General features: G+C 49.2%; 1 protein-coding gene across 2 annotated transcripts in view; it reads right to left on the reverse strand.

The window, feature by feature from the left end:
• Pus1 (Pseudouridine synthase 1) overlaps nucleotides 1-21,095 on the reverse strand; it is a 46,340-nt gene that overhangs the window by 15,623 nt on the left and 9,622 nt on the right. For both annotated transcript variants that reach the window (XM_077688165.1, XM_077688164.1), the window contains exons 4-8: nucleotides 18,477-18,715; nucleotides 15,574-15,702; nucleotides 6,218-6,296; nucleotides 4,534-4,579; nucleotides 4,281-4,445 (exon numbers count right to left, since the gene is read on the reverse strand). In XM_077688165.1, coding sequence (XP_077544291.1) covers nucleotides 4,281-4,445; nucleotides 4,534-4,579; nucleotides 6,218-6,296; nucleotides 15,574-15,702; nucleotides 18,477-18,715 — 658 coding nt within the window. The remainder of the gene's footprint in view (nucleotides 1-4,280; nucleotides 4,446-4,533; nucleotides 4,580-6,217; nucleotides 6,297-15,573; nucleotides 15,703-18,476; nucleotides 18,716-21,095) is intronic.

Genomic DNA, 21,095 nt, shown 5'->3' on the forward strand with positions numbered 1-21,095 from the left:
GCGAAATAAAAGGCGGTCGTGCTTCCACATACAAGAATAACTTGCCTCATCTTGCTTTTGTGGGCAAGACCTTGCATGGACGGTCCTCTGTTCGCACATCATTTTCGATAACAAGCAGGGAACTCTTTAGGTTGCAGTAATTTCTTTACGGTCCCTCTTGGGACGAGCTCATGAGCGACAACAACAATAACAAAAGAAATGACGAAGTACACGCCTCGCATTTTCAAACTCCCACATGCACTCAAGAAATAAGACTATGAAAGCGACCAGAAGTCTTCTCTCTGTCGGCGTCTTTCCGCTCAGTGAGACAGCCTTGAGGGTGCCACTGGCAATGGTAAGCAAGGGCCACCTTCGCCGTCCTTTATGGAGCTTCAGCAGCCGGGTGGCACTACGAAAACGAGGAAGGTGGTTTTTCTTTCTTCTTCTTGTTTCCATGAGAACGAAGTGAGTGCTGAAATCTCTGCGTCGGTGCTGGACTCTGAGTGCCGGGAGTTGCGGAGCCCGGCCCCATGGTCATTCAGGTGTGCGAGGAAATTGCCTCTCGGGCGCGGCCACAACGAGCCATCTCCGTGGTTCCAACGACGACTCCCACTGCACCTGTAGGCGCCCAGCACTGCGCCCTTCTTGCAACAAAATGTTGCCGTCGCGAAAGCCGGCTCCCTTAGGGGTTTGCCTGTTTTTATTTACTCCAGGATTTGTTGCTAACGAGCTAGCCAGCGTTATGACTGCTCTGCTTGGTCACCCTCCGCAAACGATATAAGCGGAGGCGTCATATGCACTTGAGAGTTTCTTACATATACGCCAGAGAAAACGCGGCTCGCTCGAGGCCGTCCGTGTCACACCACAGATTTTCAATTGGCTATGGTTGCAAAGTTTTAGTGCGAGTAGAAGCATTTAGGCTGCGGTTCCCCATTAAACGGCTAGGTTGCCGTCTTAGCAGTGCATACACCATGTTACGCCCTATTCCAAACGTACCAGGCCGGTAAAGAAGACTGCTTAGCAAAGACAGCACTAACCCGCCGCGGTGGCTCAGTGGCTAAGGCGTTGCGCTGCTGAGCACGAGGTCGCGGGTTCGATTCCCGGCCGCGGCGGCCGCTTTTCTGATGGAGGCGAAAAGCAAAAACGCCCGTGTGTACGAGATTTCGGCGCACGTTAAAGATCCCCAGGTGGTCAATATTAATCCGGAGCCCTCCACTACGGCGCGCCTCATCGCCTGCATTGCGTCGGCGCGTTAAAACCCCACAATCAATCAATCAATCAACATTTTTGGCAACTCCGGGGAGAAAAGTGCACTTTTTAATCGGTTTTGAATGCACATAACACTGAAACAGCATTTCAATAAGTTTTTTTCTATTCCACTACCATTTCACAAACCATTTTTAAATTCTGAGGCTCTATGAATAGATAGTGTGGAGCGCCGTTGGAAATATCGAATTAAAAAACTAAGCAATTGCAAAGCATTTTTATTATAATGTGAATGCACAAATTATTATTTTTCTAATCCCAGACTGGGCTTTACGCACAGAACCACGGCAAAAGTTGCGTAAAGCGAGGTGACAGTCGTCGCACCTCACCAGCCCTCCCATTTCAATCCCCAATGTGCACATTCACTACGATCGTAATTTGAGTAATGTTGGTACATTTAGCCCCCTCCCTCTTGGCATTAAATTTCACTTCAGATAGATAAACTATTATTACTAGCGTGTAATAATAGCCTGTCCCGCTATCGGACACTGCTTGAACATTTTGCGGTGATGTAGCCTGCGCCGCCACTTCTGCAGTGTCGATTGTCCCATTCCCGCCGCTCGCAAGCTCGCTGCCAAAGGCAGCAATAACTCAGCGTTTTATAACACCGCAATAAGTCCGAAATTTAACTTCAAGCACGCACCGTGCATCACACTCAAGGCCGAAACTCGGCGAATTCGCGGGCACCACGTTTCTGATGACCTCCCGTCTTTCGAGTCGCGCAACTTCCCGCAACAGACCAAACGACTAAGTGTAAACCCAGCCACCCTCATAACCAAAACCACGGTAGAAATCGGCGAAGAGCAGTCTACTGCTTCGCTCGGCGGCCATGTTTCCTAACCTTCTCCACACCAAGATGGCGGTGCCCCGTGATGTCGTTCGGAGATACGGCGCTCCGAAAATTGCCGTTTTTTCATCAACTTGGACAAGTAGTTTGTCGCCTCAGTACACATAAGTATTTTTTCTACAGGACTTTGCAATGGTTTTGGATGGGAAGCCTTTAAAATCTCACAGAATATAACATATGCAACCCGACATTGTGACTTTCAAAAAGACTATCTCGGGGAAAATTTATGCGGGTTTTTTATTAAATGATCAATCGATTAAACCTTTACAAACAGCATCACCTTTGGGGTGCTGGAAAATTGTGCCGTCAGTAAGCATTTTTCCCCACCGAAACTGATGGGAGCGTTAAAATCCTTGGCTCTCAGACTGTTTTGGAGCAGTTTGGCGCAATTTTTGCGTATTTCAAGCTTTTGGAGCAGCCCGGCGCAGGAAAACACATTTGTATCAGAACTGCGCAATATGCGCAGCTGTCTCACCCCTGCGTTATGTAAGCATTACTTTTATGCTTTTTCTGCAGTGTTACAGTGCAGATGTAAAACTAACACAGAAAACATTTTCTTTCCCTTATTTTTGATGCTCAAGATATTTTTGATGCTCAAGCCTCCAGTGTCCCATAAAGGTACACTGAAGGCAACTAGCAAGTTAGGTTCAGATGAAAGTTGAAATGGCTCGTAGTCCTGTCAGCGTTTCTTCAGCAGCGAAAGATGCTTTAATTACCAAGAAATTACTAATTGAACATCGCTTTTTTGTTTCACGCTATTTCATGACGTTTCGAGTGACACAAATGGCGACGGGAAGCGAGTGAGACAGCGGTGTGGTCTAGCAGGAAAACTAAAACCTACCAAGCGAACCATCGCGGCCGCAGGAGCCACTGATCGCGCTCTCAGCGCATACGACAAAACAATTGGCCCGCCCTACACGTCCGTAGCTCCCCCATTCTGTGTGCACCAATCTTGGTGCTGCACGGACTGTGTTATGATGATTCAACAATGTGAATGTGCAGCGCGGCCTTTTACTTTACCTGCAAAACGTCTAGCGGACAGCGGTTGGGGCCTTCACACTGTGGGTCGGCCTGCTGTCTATGCACTCTGTTTGACTATGTGGTGCCATCTGTTAGTTCCACTTGTAACAGCACGCAATGCCTAGTACAAAAATGGCTCCTAGGTACTCCGGTGTCAAGCACTTGAAAGGCAGCACGCATGCGTTTGTGTGCTATTACTATGCAGGCGTGTGTGTGCACTTTCGTCCGAAAACTCGAAAAAGACATTCAAATTTACAGCTCAACAGATGGGCTAACCTCGCGCAACCTTGGTAGTAGAGTTGGAGGCAACAGGCATGTGGCTACGCCAAACCTGCAATAACCATCGCAACCGCCAGCAGCTTGGCAGCTTGCGAATGTTGGCATGGCTTAAATTATACCTGTACATCTATAATTGTTTATGATTTATGAAAGTTAACGTGTAAAGAAAGATTTTCGTGTTTCTTTGAAAGCTTGTGTGCGCGATTCTCGTCCTGTTGTTTGTCACTTGACTCTTGGCACATCCAGTCAAGTCACTGTTTACATCATCTCTGCTGGGCGACTGATAGCTTCATTTTTTTTTTTATTATTATGTACGAGATTATTTTAGAGGTACTGCCAGAGACCGGAATAATATTCATTTTCTGGGGACGCAAATCTTTCTATTTAGACCAACTTTGGTTTTGTCTTCAGTGTCCCTTTAACAATGCTGAGGAGAACTTAGTGATAGATGTTGCTACTGCTAGGGACAATGCGGGGAAAATTATTTGTGGTACAAAGATAACACAACTGAACACAATGGCAACACAGAACAAAACACATCAAATTTTGGAGGTTTAACACACTGAAGCTACACCTGGGCTATGAGGTGCCTGTACTGGAGAGCTCCGGATTAATTCTGACCACCTGGGGACCTTCAATGTGCACTGAAATCTGAACACACGGGCGTTGTCACTTTTCCCTTCCATCTGAAAAGCAGCCGCCGCAGACGGGGATTGCACCCACGTCCTTGGGCTCAGCAGCACCATGCCTCAGCCCCTGAGCCACCATAGCGGGTCACAATACATGTTACATCAGCACTCAGCTCAGCTTGTCACGCCATATTCACCCACCACAGGAGGACATCCTAATCAAACAAAGAAAGGAGGATGAGTGACCTCCGTTTACTTGCCCGTTCGGGGCCCCAGGCCCGGCGAATGGTTGACTCGTCTGTGTGTCCCCGCATAATGGCAATGACCAGGCCGACCATCTTGCGGATCTGATGCAGCATGAAGCTCTGGCCCTTGATGCAGATCTGCAGAAACTCCAGATCACCCTGGACAAACGGCTGGCCACACTGGAACCAGCGCATCATCGCGGCTATCAGTTGTGGATGTTCCCCATGGCAAGCACACGGGTGTGAGCACAAGCAAAAAGGTTCTTGCCTCAATAGAAATGATGTACCTCATTGCACTGGGGTCCTGGGACTTCCTGGAAATAAAAGAGAAAAAAAAATCCAATTGAGGACGAAATAGGATGAAAAGTTTTTGGGGTCTTATTTTTTGAGTTCCAATCCTTAGGCAACCATCATCTAATACAAAAATATGCACTGTAACTACAAAAACATGTCATTCAACGAGTAAATTTTAAAACTGCAAAGAAAACACTACTCCATCCCTTTGCAGAGCTTATAGGAATGTTTACCAGCACATTTTTCAATGTTTGCATCCACAATCAGTAAAGAAAAAAAAGCAATGCAAACACGGTCTTGGTGTCTGAACATGGGCACAGAAAAAGCGAGCAGATCCAGAAGGGCCACAACAATGGCCCTTCAGGATATTACATGGGGTACAACAGCAGTGGTTTCGAAAATGTCAAGCAAGGCGGCAAACCGTGAAGCAAAGCTGAGCAGTTCAATGCTCAACGGCAATGTCAGTTGTAAAGCTAACCCCACATGAAGCCTGTATGTTTATTCTAATGCACAAGCGGCCCCTCAACACTTTGAATGTGTGGGTACTTCAATGTGTGCTGCCCCCAACAGACACTCCATTCACGACAGCAGTCACTTCATTCCAGTCTCCAGCAATACATGCAATGAAGCTGCCCAAGTAGACTGATACACAGGCCCTCTTCCTTCCTCCAGTGTAATCACCGACATTTTCACTCCAGGGACACTACGAAATTGTAGTCAGCATAAACATAAATGTGGGGAAAATTTTCCTGTAATAGTTTCAGATTTACCCTCAAAGGCAGAATCTTCTTCATGAGAAAAGCATGTGAATTCTGATGCACTTTAACACTATTAACACTAAGCTCAATGTTTTGATAAGACCACACAATAGATGAAGAGAAATTCCTTGGAGTATAGGACAGAAGGGAAAGCAAACTCCAGCCCACAGATGGTGGTTTCACAGAAAGGGGCAACGTTTTTTATAAAGAATTTGCCTGGGGGAAATACTGTTAGTTACACAGACCCTCCCATAAGCGAGAGGAGGTGGGTAAACCGGAGCTCACTGCATTGGTGTGAGGTTCAGGACATTGTTTTAAGCAGCTTTATAGACTGGCACTTCAGGCACACCATAGCATAGGGCTGAAAATCGACCCCCTGGGCATCTTCACTACCTGCTGAAATTTTGCACGCATGGGCCTTCCCCGTCTGCATAAAAAAATACAGCTCCTTGGTCAAGAATAGAGCGCGTGGCTTCGTGAATCAATACCCCAGCAACTTAGCCAGTGAACCACATCGCTGTAGGCTTTGTGTAGTCTCTCTCTCTTCGTCCCTTTCGCTTCGGTCCAGCAGATATTGTTAGCGCAAGCCATTTACACACAAGAAATATTCAGTTCACAGTAATACTCATCTTTGGCTCTTGGCTTTTACTTTTACGATGTCTGATTGGTTCAAGAGTAGCCTCCAGCAAGAACTAAAATAAACCATCAATAGCAGATTCAGTGCTACACTGCCTGCCGCACCAATCACTGACCATACCTACTGCCTAATCCACACATGGAACATACAATAAGGATGAACTAACAGAGAATTTAAAACTAAATAAAAATACAGAAAAAGTGATTCCAGGACCGCAGACCACTATTGCAGTGGCAAGTCAATATCAATCATAGCAAACTTACTTTCCAGATGTGAAATTGTGGTAGTTGTGGCAGCCCTTATACAGGCTCATGATCTTGTTTACTTCATCTATTCTTTCACCTGAAAGTAGATAATCAATGGTTAACACACCAAAAGGTTTCTCACAATGGGCCCTTAAGGGGGGACACTGGTCTTAAACAAGTTCTTTAATTTTCCAGTAAACTTTGTGAAACTTGCCAGTCTAGCTATTTTTTCTCCACTGATTTCAAATATGCCACTATTTTTGCACTAGGTCAATTAGTTCCCGAGATACTTAGAGATAATTAACCATTTTTGCCCAAACAATAGACAAAACAGTGTTAGCTGCAAAACTGTAATCTTCATATTTTCCAATACTGTGAACCCTGGGGAATGCAATATAGGAAGCAGTTTTCTGATGTACCACTGGGAACTCATTTTACAGCTCATTAAACCTTGGTGGCACCAGTGGCAAAGAACCATTTCGATTGCCTGTTTCAAACACCAAAGTTTAATGAGCTGTAAAATTAGTTCCAAGCGGTGCATCAGAAAACTGCTTCCTATATTGCATTCACCAAGGTTCATAGTACATATTGGAAAATATGAAGATTACAGTTTTGCAGCTAACACTGCTTTGTCTATTGTTTGGGCAAAAATGGTTAATTATCTCTAATTATCTCGGGAACTAATTGACCTACTGCAAAAATAGTGGCATATTTGAAATCAGTGGACAAAACATAGCAAGACTGGCAAGTTTCACAGAGTTTACTTGAAAATTAAAAGAAGTTGTTTTAAGACCAGTGTCCCCCCTTAAAGAAGTGCCACACACTGTGGTACTGCCATGAAAATGCAGCAGCACTGGAATCAAGTGCAAACAAAAAGTGTTGGCACTAGGATTGCATGACGTGCCACCGTAATTTTTCAGAATGATTGATTTCATTAATTATGGGGTTTAATGCGCCGACGCTACACAGATGATGAGGCGCGCCATAGTGGAGGGCTCCAGATTAATTTTGTCCAACTGGGGATCTTTTAACGTGAGCCGAAATCTCGAACACATGGGCGTGAATTTTTTCCAAATGACTGCTGTAATTCCTAAAGGCAGCAATGCCTGGGGTCAAGCTAGATTACAAAAAATGTGAGCTCCCGGTGCTTGCCTTGTGCTCTGGAGCCGAGTCCTGCCAGCACACGTACTTCCTACTGGCAGCCAACACGCCCATCTAGGGCTTCACAATCATCTCTCCAACATGTTGACATTGCTGCAAGTGATCCTCAAACTGTCCCCGAAAAGGTGGGGTGCCATGATGTCACCCTCACTACACACCACAGCTAGCACTATCACAGAAGCGGGAAATTTCGCACATGTAGCAGTGGGTACGTCTGGAGCATTCTGGCATATCTGCTCATCCTTCCTGTTCGAGAACAAAGCCAGCACTAGTGCACTTCAAGACATTCAGGGCAGCTTAGTCCTTCACCTTCATACCAAGCTCGTTATACTCAGTTAACAGTTGGCAGTTGTTCAGTACAAAGTCCTGCAGGCCTTCACGCTCTGCCAAATTTATTGTGGTCCTCACCACGCCCAATGTTCCTGTGAGGCCAGCTGTGCTCAGCAAAGGGTCTTTACTGACATTTTGCTTCCATCACCGGCAGAATTATGCTGTTTGTTGGGATCAGATCTATTCATTTTCTGTGCTTGGCTCTATAGGTGGTATTCATTAAAAAGTTTAGCTGTCAATTTCTTCGTTTGACAACACTGAAATGGCCACGAACATGGCCGAAGCGCCACAAACATGGTGCGGCTTGTGCCACTGCGGCCGCACGCCAAAGAAAAATATAACACCGGCATGCGTCGTCTGCTCCGTTTCAACCCGATTCTCAACGGTGGTGTCTACAGAGTTGCTATTAATCGCACTCACATTGGAGTCGAGGCATTACTTTGCGTTTGGCGGGCTAGCGCTTGGAATGTCCAACCCACATCATGCGCTTAGCACGGACAAGAACCGCCATCCCACGGAGCCCGACGTAACCAGTGGCGGCGCACTCACATGGTTGCCTGCATGCGTGCCTCGCTATTGAATACAGGCTATGTTTTCCCAGCTACTGCATTCCCTGAAGGTCTTGCCAATGCGCCAAACTTGCATTTTGTTGTAGTTGAACCATGTGATAACTTGCTGGGGCGTCTCAACAACGAGCAGCAATTCGAGTACTATCGCTGCCCTCTTGCCATATTCATGCCTCACCGTTGAGACTCGCTTACTGTTTTGTGGTTTGTCACTGAATGACGCTATGGCACAGGACAAATGTGAAAAATCTCTGGATTCATTACCCTGTACATACAGGATGTCCCAACTATCGTGCACCAAGATTTTAAAAAAGAACTATGGTGTTGTATAAGAAAACTGCATAATCTCTCCAGTACACTGGAGTAGTGGCCAGTAATTTTTTCGTTAATGATATTTAAGTCATCATTAAAGTGTCAATGGGGCACTTGGAAGTACCCACGAGAGACATCTAACCGCGGTATTTTCAGTGACGTACTAATTGCGTACTCATTTATTCTGACTGACAGATACCCTACAAAATATGAGCGATACCACATGACGGCGCTCTCGCCCACATCATAAAGCAGTGCCGTAGAACAGGCTCCCTCTGAGTTAGCCAGAACAAAATAAAGAAAAGAAAAGAGAAGAAAGAATAAATCACGACCAAGTTTGTGCCTTATCTGCCACATGCACCACGCGAAACTTGCTGTTGCTGCTCCTTCCATGCCATTATCAAGGTGATGCGCTGTATCTTCGGGTGTGTGACAAGCAAACCAGTTGCTTTCAATCAGCTTATTTGAGGGCGCTGGTTTATGATGCGGGCAGGGGTGCCATCACATGGTATTTTTTTATATTTCGCGGGGTTTCTTCATCAGTCAGAATAAATGAGTACGCAATTAGTTCGTTGCTGAAACCACAGTTAGATGTCTCTCATGGTACCTGCAAGTTAATTAAGGGGGCAGACTGGTCTTAAAGCTATTTTTTTTATTTACCAACCAATTTTAATGAAACTGCACTGCATTATAGAGTTTTTTGTGCTGATTTCAAATCTGCCATTAAATTTTTGTAAGTTGATTATATTTTGAGTTAATTGATGGTTAATTGCCATTATTTTGGGTGACAGTTACAAAATAACCACTCCATACAGGATGGCAATTACCACGTGCCTAGGCAGACAAATGACTAAAGAATACAACGTAGGAAGAACTCTTTTGATTTAGCTATTTTTGGTCGTTTTACAACACAGTGAACTTCGCTTCTCCCGCGCTCTGCCAGAAATGGCACGCAGGTGGTGCCAATTGAACACAATAATAATTTTCCAAAGCCTCCATTTGAAAAATTTGTTTCCAACATTGTATTCTCCACACATTTCGGTATCAGAAGCAAAAAGAATTACAGTTGTACCTGCTCTGGGTGTCAAGATATTTGAGGACAAAATGCTAGCTTTGCATTGCAAGAAAAGTGCCATTTCACCATCGAATTCTGCACGAACTGAGCTGTAAAGTGCACTTTAAAATGCTATTATAATATAATAACAAGAAAATATGGTTCCTTTTGATGAGGAAATTTAGACTGATAGAAAAATGGCCGTTAAGGCCGAAAATGCCATTTTTCAGAAAGCGCTTTTTTTTTTACCGTTTTTCGGCCCCAAAGACCCAACTGTCCCCTTAATGATTGGGACAGTATTTTTTGAGTTAGGTAATTAATTACAATTTTCTAATTATATATAATGAACAAAAAATTTCTGGCAACTACTCCGCTCTACTGGAAACACTATGCACTAGGTTTTCTGAGTAACGCCACTGCTCTATTTAAAATCTTAATGCATGATAGTTGGGACACCCTGTATAAGTCTGTTAGTTCTGTCTGTCTTTGCACGTTCGTACCATAGTGCTTTTGGTTAACCATAAATGCCTACCAACTAGCTTGATTGACATTTTTCCCAAAGGGACAGATTACGCAGGCACAAGGTGCAATGTAAACTAAACTAACAGCTAACTGGAGGAATTCGTGTTAGGAAGATGGAGGTATGTTGTGGGGATCCGCTTGATCCCCTTTCCTCCTCCCGCGAGCGCGATGTTCGAACGAGCGCGCTTTCCCGCGCACGTGACGTCAACCTCGCGGGCCGACGCGCCGGCGGGCACCGACTGTCCCGCCGCCGCTGTCGCTCCTCCTCGCCCGGGAACCTGCCTCCTCTCCTCCGCGCCTTAAAACCGCGACGCGCCCGTTTCGCGGGTCTCTCTCTCTCAGGGCTCTCTGCTCTCTGGGCTCGGTCGGCTCTCCCGCGAGCTCTCTGGATGTCTCCCTGACTCCAGGGACTCGGGAAGGAGATGGAGGATAGAGTATAGGGAACGCGAGGGGTCGCGGATCGTATCGCACCCTCGCCGCCCCACGTCCAGGAGAAGGGAGTCGGATACCGGGGCGCTCCATGCCCCCGGCCGGCTCGTCTCCTCCCCGCCGCGCCGGCCGGTCGGGCGCTGTTTGGCCCCGATCGGACGCGTGTCGGTACAGTGTAGTTCTTAACCCGGTCTTGGCGTTATTATGCACTGTACGACTGGGCCAATAAACCCCCTGGTTCGTCCCGGCCCCTTGGAGCCTGTCGTCGCCTGTGTCGGTGAGTCGAACCCGTCGCGGCGTCTCCCTTGTGGACGCCGCGTACCTCTCTGGGGCATTTTGGATGGGTCATTTCCGGGCGTCGAGCTGACATCGTCGCTCAACGTCTCTAACGAGGCTAGCCGGGGTCGTTTGTTATCCCGTAGCCAGACCCAGTAAGCCCACATTGGCGCCCAACACGGTATCGACACTGCGCGACGGAGCAGGCCCTTGGCCTTAGTCCCTGTGCGATTTACTGTGAGGTGAGCGGTTCGGCTTCCGAGCACGACGCTTCGGCGTAACGTGCTCCCGCCGCTCACCGCTGTCCGCGGATCGAGGCGATTATCGCCCGACCCGCGCCAGCATCTCCTGTGTTCTGTACGACTCAACGTAGTGGCGATCCCGAGCCTGCGAACTTGACGTACGATATGAACCTGGAGCAGAGCCATACGCTCGCTACGTCGGAAACGAGAACACCTTTTGCTCGGACGACGTTAGCCTGCGGCCAATGTATCTCCACGTGCAGACGACAAACGGCTTTTGTGGCCAAGTTTGCGTTTCGCCAAGGAGCCCCCTTGCGCCTCGTCGGGGAGCATCCTGCTCCGACGACGATAACGCGCATTCGTCCTACCGAGTGCATCATCGCACGCGCGGACGCCAAGGCCCTGTCGCAAAAGAGCGCATTTTGCTCCCACGACACGGCCGGGACCGCAATGCACATCCCCGCGCAGGCATTGTACGACGCTTTGTTGTCGATCTTGCCCGGCGCGCGTGAGATGCATTGCGCTGAGTCCACAGCTAGGCCCACTGGGGAGCACTCTGTTTCCCAGGCATAGCTCGCCTTACGATCTCGTGTTTCCAAAGCACGGCGGCCCCCTCGCCGCGTAGTGCTACGGACTACTTAGAGATCGGGCCACACGTTCTGAACGAGTTTGACCGTTTCGTCGACAAAAGTTCGTTCGTAGTGGAGACGGACCACGTGGCATTCAGCTGGCTTAAGCGGATACGCGAACCACGCGTGCTGGCCATATAAGCTGCGCCCGTGAAAACGTCACCGCGCGCAATGGGAGCGATAGCACCACGTGGTGGCGGACACACGTGAGCCCCCGTGGCCGCTTGAATGTTCCTAACGCGCCTAGCACCCGACTGGCCCCGTAGCCACGTGCTGAACGTCGGCCAGTTGGTGCGAGCCCCGAAGGGAATGCATTAAGCGTGCAAACGTTGCAATTCCCGGGCGATATCGCATACCGAGCAGACCCATTGTCAGCCGGTATTGCATCCAGCAGAGACGAGCAGGTGCCCGGTGATCAGAACGATCCGTGTTGTAAATATGATTTTAACTGGCTCTGTGTGAGTCGTGCTCTGTGTGAGCGGGCGACGCGGTCGCCGGAGGCTACTAACCGCTTGTATTGTGGTCAGCCTCGAGCGCTTTGCAGCTCGTACTGCTGCAGGCGCGTTTTTTTTATTTCTCGGATTCGTATCTGCTACATGCTCAATGTCTCTCGCTGAAGTTTATCCCACCGAAGGAAATTCCCCCTGAGAGTTTCACGGTGGTGAGCACCCGCAGTTTGAGGAAGGTGTACGATACTTCCGTGACTCGCGGGCGGCTGGGCGAGTGGCCGCAAGACTTTACGAAGTTGTGCCGCTCCACGACCTGGCCAAGCATGTAGCGAGTTGATCTCCACTATCCTCGCTCTTGCCGTTGCGCTAAAGGAAGGGAAACGCGAACGTGGCGGCGGATAGTAGCCCCCGTCGCTAACCCGGAGTTCCTGACGCGCGCCGCACCTGACGGAACATGCGACCACGTGCTCGAATGTGTTCGTCGGTGCGATCGTCGAAAGGAGCACTGCCACGAATTTGGCAATCCCTAGACGAAAAGCGTACCCGCGGTACCCCACATGCGGTCCGCCGGCATCGCCTTTGGCAGAACAAACCTCCTCCGAACGCAGCAGTAAGGTCCGTTTGTAAATATGTAAATAGTACGTCGTTTGGCTCTGTGTGAGTCGCGCTCCGAGATGGAGCGGGCGGCGCTGTCGCCGGAGGCTGATGACCGCTGGTGTTGCGGTAGGTCCCGTGCGCTATGCAGCCAGGCTGCTGCAAGCGCGTTTTTTATTTTTTGCCTCGGACCCGTGCTTGCAAGGAGCGGATGGGAGTTCTGCCGATAAAATCTCACCCGACAATGCCCCGAGAGGCGCATCTAGGGTGACGATTTGCCGCAGTCTAGGGAGGCCGCGTTGGGCTTCCCCGACTCGCGACAGGCCGGATAAGCGAGCGACCGTAAGACTTTTACGAAGTTGAGTCACTCTGCGAAATAGTCCGGCCGCGCACACAGCGAGGAGGCTTTTCTCTTCTCGCTCGTGCCGCGCATGCCACAGCGCGAAGTCCGGATCACGCAAGTTATCCCACTTCATGCACCCAATCGAGAGGCGCAACCACGGCAAAATGCGGCGTACACTTGGGGACTCCACCCCGGTAGCCGTAGTCGTCGGTTCCTTTCGGGCTGCCGCTGTTTGCTTCGCGGATCGGCGACATTTTCGCCCTGCGGAAGCACTAGGCATGCGCGATGAGGACGAAGGACCGCGACATTCACCCGTTTGGCTTTTTCCGCGGGCCTGATCATGCGTCCTCACGTCCGAGCGGAGCGTTGGCGCGGGGCGACGTTTCCGCCCCATGTCCAACCCTACCGAGCGCCGGCGAGCGCCAACGCCGCAGCCACGGAGACGTTGCTTCGCGACGCCCGGCTGGGCAGCGAGTTTGCCCCCTCTCCTCAGTGGCGGGCGGAACCGCGTCACGTCAGGCGACGGCCCACCAACTGGCCCAATAAGCCCACGTGACACGGCAGGTAGACCCTCTCTCATGGCGGATGTCGGAGAGACACCGCGGGAGAAGGGCACGCCACTCGACTCAATCGGCGGCCTAGGGAACGACGCGGGCCTCACGCCCTTCGTTCCAGTATTCTTCCCTCCATGCCTTCGTCGCCGATAGCGACGCTTTGGAAGGGGGGAGGATGGCCGCCGACGAAGCGAAACGGGAATGCCGGCTACCTTCCGTGCGACCGCTGTTACGCACTACGCAGCCGTTAGCTCTCCCCAGTTTCTCGCGGCACCGGCGTTACGGCCGCTTTTTCGGCCCGAGCCTTTGCACGCCCCTATCGCTGTTCCCGGCAGGTAGTTTTGGGTTTCGCCTTTCGTCTCCCTTTTGCAGCACTGTACCTTGGCTCGGTCCCCAGCCCGGTGTTCTTCAGTCTTCAGTTGCCGCACCACACACCGCCCTTGCCACACGCCTCCTGCACCGACCGGCGGCTTCAACGTCGCCACTAACCAGGGCCATGGCACACCCAAGCAACTCGGGCGCTCTGGCGCTTTCTCGGGGCACTCCCTCACGATACCTCGTGCGGCGTCGCTCGCCGCGGCTCCCCTCCTTGGCGCCTTCGACGAGCGCGCCCTGGGTGCTTCTTCGGGACCTTCAGCCGGTACGGCACCCTGCAGCTGCGGCTACCTTCCACCTCCGGTGGCCCTCTCCTGCTGCAGCTGGTCGAGCCACGCCTGGCGGCTTCAACCCTCGAGCCTGTTGCTCGAGCGGCCGGCGTGAGCTGCCCCGCGGCCTGGCGGTCTTGGGCCTGCTCCCTGGTGTCCTGGCGAGTCACCTAGGCGGCCCCTGTTCGTGCCGACCACTCTGGCGTCGTGTCGAACTTTGGAACGGCGTGTCTTCGAAGTGTGGGCGTGTGTGTCGGCGTGGACTCGAACGTGCGGACATTCGCGGACTTCTTGGGCTGGGGACCCGTAGGGTATGTGCTGTGCCTGCAGTCGTCGAGCCGGTCCTTCAGACCGGGCTCGGGTCTTGAGGAGGGGGGGGATGTGGGGATCCGCTTGATCCCCTTTCCTCCTCCCGCGAGCGCGATGTTCGAACGAGCGCGCTTTCCCGCGCACGTGACGTCAACCTCGCGGGCCGACGCGCCGGCGGGCACCGACTGTCCCGCCGCCGCTGTCGCTCCTCCTCGCCCGGGAACCTGCCTCCTCTCCTCCGCGCCTTAAAACCGCGACGCGCCCGTTTCGCGGGTCTCTCTCTCTCAGGGCTCTCTGCTCTCTGGGCTCGGTCGGCTCTCCCGCGAGCTCTCTGGATGTCTCCCTGACTCCAGGGACTCGGGAAGGAGATGGAGGATAGAGTATAGGGAACGCGAGGGGTCGCGGATCGTATCGCACCCTCGCCGCCCCACGTCCAGGAGAAGGGAGTCGGATACCGGGGCGCTCCATGCCCCCGGCCGGCTCGTCTCCTCCCCGCCGCGCCGGCCGGTCGGGCGCTGTTTGGCCCCGATCGGACGCGTGTCGGTACAGTGTAGTTCTTAACCCGGTCTTGGCGTTATTATGCACTGTACGACTGGGCCAATAAACCCCCTGGTTCGTCCCGGCCCCTTGGAGCCTGTCGTCGCCTGTGTCGGTGAGTCGAACCCGTCGCGGCGTCTCCCTTGTGGACGCCGCGTACCTCTCTGGGGCATTTTGGATGGGTCATTTCCGGGCGTCGAGCTGACATCGTCGCTCAACGTCTCTAACGAGGCTAGCCGGGGTCGTTTGTTATCCCGTAGCCAGACCCATTAAGCCCACAATGTTGACCTTCGACGACTCTAGCCATGCCGGTAAAGAAAACACAAACGTGATGCTTTTTCTTTAGAGCTGATGTTCAACACAGCTGAAAGCTTTGGACACAACATTCTGAATTCTGAGCATTTAGCATAAAAACATACCTACTTGTAATGCGGTAAGACTCCTCAGGTGTAGTTCCTGGCGGGGCAAATGAGAACGATGGCAACACGTAGGAGTAAGTGCGAGAGTCACAGCTGTTCTTACAGTTGAAGCCTCTTGTTGTACGCTTGATATCTGGAACGGGAACCAACAAGTTCTTACGTCAAAAGTGATCTGCAACATATGCAGGCATAAGAGGAAAAAAATTTGAGCATAGTGTCAGCAACCTAACCAAACATGTTAAACTCCACATAACCAACAGCACATCACTTAAGATCTGGGACGTGCTTTATGAATTCAGTAAGGGTTTGAGCTTGAGTCTGGAGGTCTCCTCGATTTGGCTGCACTTTGTGCACTAGTTCACAAAAGTGTCGTGCAAGTGGAGCACCAGTTCTTTCAGTGCGAGGGCAGCCGTACACTAGTGCTTTCCGTGCAGCGGCCAAATCGAGGGTAAAAGTGCACAAACGTCGTCTGCTGAAATCCGTGTTTGCGCGCGCGCTCACGTTTTCTTTTCTTTTTTTTTTTTTATGGCGTCATTTTGCGCTCACCTTGTGTTTTGTACACAAACGCACTATCTTGTTGCAGTGACAACCATTCTCGTCTAAAACGGGAAACGCTGTCGTTTCTACTCCGTTTACAGTTGGAGCCGCCTGCTGAGGTGCGCACCAAAAAACGCGCCAAAGCACGCTGCACCTTGCACAAGACGAGAACTCGCACAGAGGCTAGTGCAGAAGTGTAGAAGAACTCGTGCAGCACTGCGTCAAATCGAGGGCCGAAGTGCAGGTGGCGCGAGCTGCACTGGCAAATCGAGTGCGAGTGCTACACCGCCTCAACTGGTGCAGAAAGTGTAGCCAAATCGAGGAGACCATGGGTTAACTCTTTCGGGACCGCTCCATAGGCCATCAAACACATATGATCGATGGTTTCGCGAGCCTGCAGAATACAAATTTTCGCTCGATGGAACACCTAGCGACATCTAGGAGATAGTTTGAAAACTGGAGTTTTCTCTTTTGTGAAGTTTCTTTTTTTATCGCCAGGCGGCAACGCGTCAGATATTTTATTCTCACGGGCAGTGGTTTCGAATGTAAACAAACATGGCGTCATACTCGTGCGAGCGCGATAAGAAATCCGCCTCGTCTCGGCTCGCATATCTTCGCCTTCTACTGTGGATTTTAACGATGAGAGTGGCAGTGAAGAGTCGAAATGCGGCTTTAGAGATCGGATTTCAGCTCGAGTGAGGATTCGGGTGTCGATGAGCCTGGAACATCAAATCGCGCTCAAAGGTGGGTGTTGGTTTCGGTTTCAATTGGCTCTGGAGTAGGTATGTGCGCTCGAAATATGTTCTGGCTGGTTTATATTTATTCGCTAGGGTGTTAACTACCTATGGTGGTGATCTCCTGCCACCAGCGCAGAAACGGATCAAGTTTTCGCCGAGACAAGAGCCCGGCGTGTACCTGGGCGACGACGTAGCCATGGCCCTAGTGCCAAAGAGATCACACACAAAACAAAAAACCAGTTACACCTAGCCGCATCAAACTTTTTCAATGAAGAAACAAAGCATTGTGTTAGATTTTGTATATCCTGAAATAATTTTATTCTTTTTAATATTTTTATATTTACGCTTTTTTCTATCTTTTTCTGTAGTTTTTTTACGAAGTCCTTAGTTTCAGATTTTTTCATGGTTCTATCATCAGTGTTGAAGTAAAACTTGGTATTGTATGTAAAAGAACATATAATTAGCTGCATTTTGGTATATGCTAAGGCAGGATGGTGCCTTTGCTTTATGTAAAAAAAAAAAAAAATTGTACCGAGACCTCCCTTTTTCATCACTTTTTCCGGCGGTCCCGAAAGAGTTAACATGCACTACAATCTCCACACATGCCACTAGTGGATTCAATGGTGGGGCCGCCTCAGGTTTAAAGCTACCCCTTCTAATCTTGTGCGAAATAAATGTGCACCTGGACCTTTACTACCTTCCAACTGCTTGCCGCCTACCTGCTGTGTACTTCTTTATCGCTTCGGGGCTGGTTGGCAGTTGGGCATGTTTATGAACCACAAGCCACTCATGCATGTTATCAGTCAGCGTCCATCAACAAACAGGAGGCGCAACAGCATCTAGCTTAGACCACAATGCATGAGGCGGCAGACAAAACCAGTGTTTAGTTCGACCACCATTGCTACAGAGAAAACACATGCTGTAGACACCTAAATGCCCATGTTTCTTCGTCTGACCTGTACAATAGCACTCATACATCAGTGCACTCCCAAGGAAGCCACTGTAGCCACACTACCTCACAAGGGCATCTCCATCGATCCTATTGACAGCTACCCTGACACCGTGGCTCTTGAGCGGCTCTGTGCACATCAAAGGTGGCTCTTGCATAGCAACAAATGACACGGCTGCTCTGCCAGAACCTCCCCAGCAGTGCCGTCTCCTGGGCCTCCTCGCTGCCAAACCTTCTGGCAGGGGCATCGCTAGGACACATGCCTTGATCAGCGGCCCTTTCACAGCGATGGCTGTGCCACCATCAGGATTCCCGACATGCCCTGCAGGAGGGTGATGCACGACTGTCTCCATTGCTTCTGTCATCCCAGAATGCACCAGACATCGCTTGGGCCGACGTTTGGTATCAAAAGTAATGCACATAGAAACTAGCTCGGCAGAGAACTGTCAACTGGGGAAGTTGGTACTGCTCCATATTGTGCAAACAGCACAAAGACGGGAGTTTTTGCCGCTGCCATTGCTCGCTTCTGAGAATTTCTTGGAAGCTATTTAGGTCACACGAAAGGCTAACAATAACCCCCTTGTGCCCATGAACGGTAGTGACACAGGGGCTTTTTTGCACACTTGCCAGGCCAGGATTTCTGGACCAATGGCCAAGACCAGCACGCATGGCTGCATCACTCACCGATGACTCTTATCTGATCAACCAGGTGGCTGTTGATCCTGGCCACCATCTCCTCGATGGTGATGTTGGTGGGAAGCTTGAGCGACACCACTTGGCGCACAGCAGAAACACCTTTGTCTGTGCGGGCCGCACGCTGAAACTTCACGTTCTGCGGAATGTCAATGTGCTCCTTCTGAATGAGCTCGCCCTTGTACAGCGCAGTGAGCAGGTCATCCTCAATGGTCTTGGTTCCCGGATTTCTGTCAGGACGGTACAAGGGTCAACTGTTTGCAGAAAGCGTGCAACAAGTCCTACACTAAAATGACCACTAGAAACTTCAAAGCAATTATAACTGCACAACAGGGATGCTTCAACAAAATATTGCAACAGAGCACCTTATGGCATCGGTTGCTCTTTTTTTTTTTTTTTAGGAATTGCCGTAACAGTGACCACAGCAAGCACTAATTAGATGCCACACTATGTTCACATGTGTGCTGCACTATTAAAGTTTTACAACTCTAAACACACTGGCTAAAAACGCTATTAAGTTCCTTAATTTTTGTTTTCTAACACAGTAAGAATTTGCTGTCACATAACTTAGCACATCAAAAAAAAATGTTGACTTGACAACAAGTTCATTGTGTGAAATATGGCAGCAATTAAGAATAAGAGTAATGATATTCTCAAAGCTCACCTAGAATTGAAGTAAAAAATATTCATTAAACAAAAAAAAAGGCAAAACAATTGTTAGAGTCCCTGGGGCTTGAACCCAAACCATTGGCATCAGAACCTGCATCTCTACCTTCAAGCCACAAGGCAGAATGGGAAGCTCATTTCAGCATTCGCTCAAGAGAATAGCAGAAATGTTCAAGGCACACCGGTAGATGGTGTAAGGTTATAAGGAATAGCCTGGCTTGGACCCCCTGGGAAAGGAACACTGGCAAGGCAAATGGTGTTTTTAAGATCAAGAAATCCAGTAAATTACCTTAAACAAATTATTGAAAATTTTTTAAACAGACATTAACTACAATTTTTTTCGGAAGAAACAACAACAGGAGCAGCTTATGCAATATAAATCACACAGTAGCAGCAATAATTGAAAAAGAATTGCCACTACGTTTTTTTTATTTTCCTTACGAGTGTCATCATCATTGTCAACAGCCTAGGTCCACTGCAGGACGAAGGCCCCCCCCATTGACCTCCAACTGCTCCTGTTCTGCGCCGCTTGAGTCCATTCCCTACACCCAAATTTCCTTATTTCGTCCCTCCATTGAATTACTGGCCTTCCCCTTTTTCTAGACCCATCTCTTGGTATCCACTCTGTTACCCCGGTGGTCATCATTTCGTCTAACTACATGGCCAGCCGAGTTTAGCCTTGACAAAAGAAGCTACAAACTGCTTGACACATGTCATGATAAAAACAATGATTACAAGTGATGAACAAGTGACGGCACTAAAATGAGACCACATGAGACAACGTAAAGAAAGGATGGAGCTAAAAAAACAATGGAGAGACAATGATCGAATCCTTGGATGGCTACACTAAGGAGCCAGAAGGGCAATAAACCACCACCTTTGAACCTGGAAATGCAATTCTCTGTGCATGTGTGCAGCTGCATCCATGATGCTTTTTTCTTTTCAGTATAAACTGCCCTTCACTCCAGTTCCGTTGTTCACTTAATTCCCAGGCAAAGGGCAAGTTGCCACTTTGAGAGGCTCACTCGCTGATACTGAGCTACAGACAAGTTCCAATGAGAGCCACTTCCCCCAACCTTTATAGGGGAAATTTTGAACTATCGGTACGTCACGTGAACAGTAAAATACACACATGCCCATTGGGCCTCAGTCTTGGATTTGAAAAGATCTCGGAGTTAACAACGTCCGAATCAATAACGTTGCAGTCAGTCGTAATAAAACAGCGGCTGAAATGGCCACACTTTTCCTCTGCTGCTGACAGCTGGTTGAGAAAGGTCAGCTGCCAGGTTCAAAAGAAAGAGAAGAGAAGGAGAGAAGCAGGGGAGGGGGGCATACCTAGTGGCTTCTCTTTCATACTGACCATGTTGCAAGTCTACTTTTAATACTACTACTACTACTGCTACTGCTACTCTTCATTTAACATCACAAAGTCAACGTAACAGACCTCAGTACATGTAATGCCCAAGAAGGGTTACAACCAGGGTGTCGGAACAAAATGTTTTTCATTCCGGTTTCTGTTTCGTTCTATAAATAAAAGTTCCGTCCCGTTTCAGCTCCGGAACGAAAAAAAATAATGGTTTCTAACAATTCATAACGGTTCGGGTTGGCACGAAAAAAATTTAGATTTGTGAAACTGTTGAAAAGATTGAGAATTATGAAATATCATTAAAAAAGGTGAAGTCATGCCTAATATGTCACTGAAAAATATATTTTCTGAGGAACTCCTACAGTTCTGATGTTACTGCTAAAAGTTTAAAACGGTCTGTCTCATGGAACACTGTAAAACTCCTGTTTTTAATCTTAAAAGAGATTATACCAGAATAGGTAGCAATGAATTAACATCAGTACCTTCAGCACCCCCCCCCCCAACCTGATATATATCCAGACTAAGGCATAACAGCACGAAAATTGGTGAATATTAATGGCGCACATCCGCATTAGAAG

Source organism: Haemaphysalis longicornis, unplaced genomic scaffold (assembly GCF_048455015.1).
Source record: "Haemaphysalis longicornis isolate Haplotype H1 unplaced genomic scaffold, Haemaphysalis longicornis Haplotype H1 scaffold_1, whole genome shotgun sequence".
NCBI classification, from domain to species: domain Eukaryota; kingdom Metazoa; phylum Arthropoda; class Arachnida; order Ixodida; family Ixodidae; genus Haemaphysalis; species Haemaphysalis longicornis.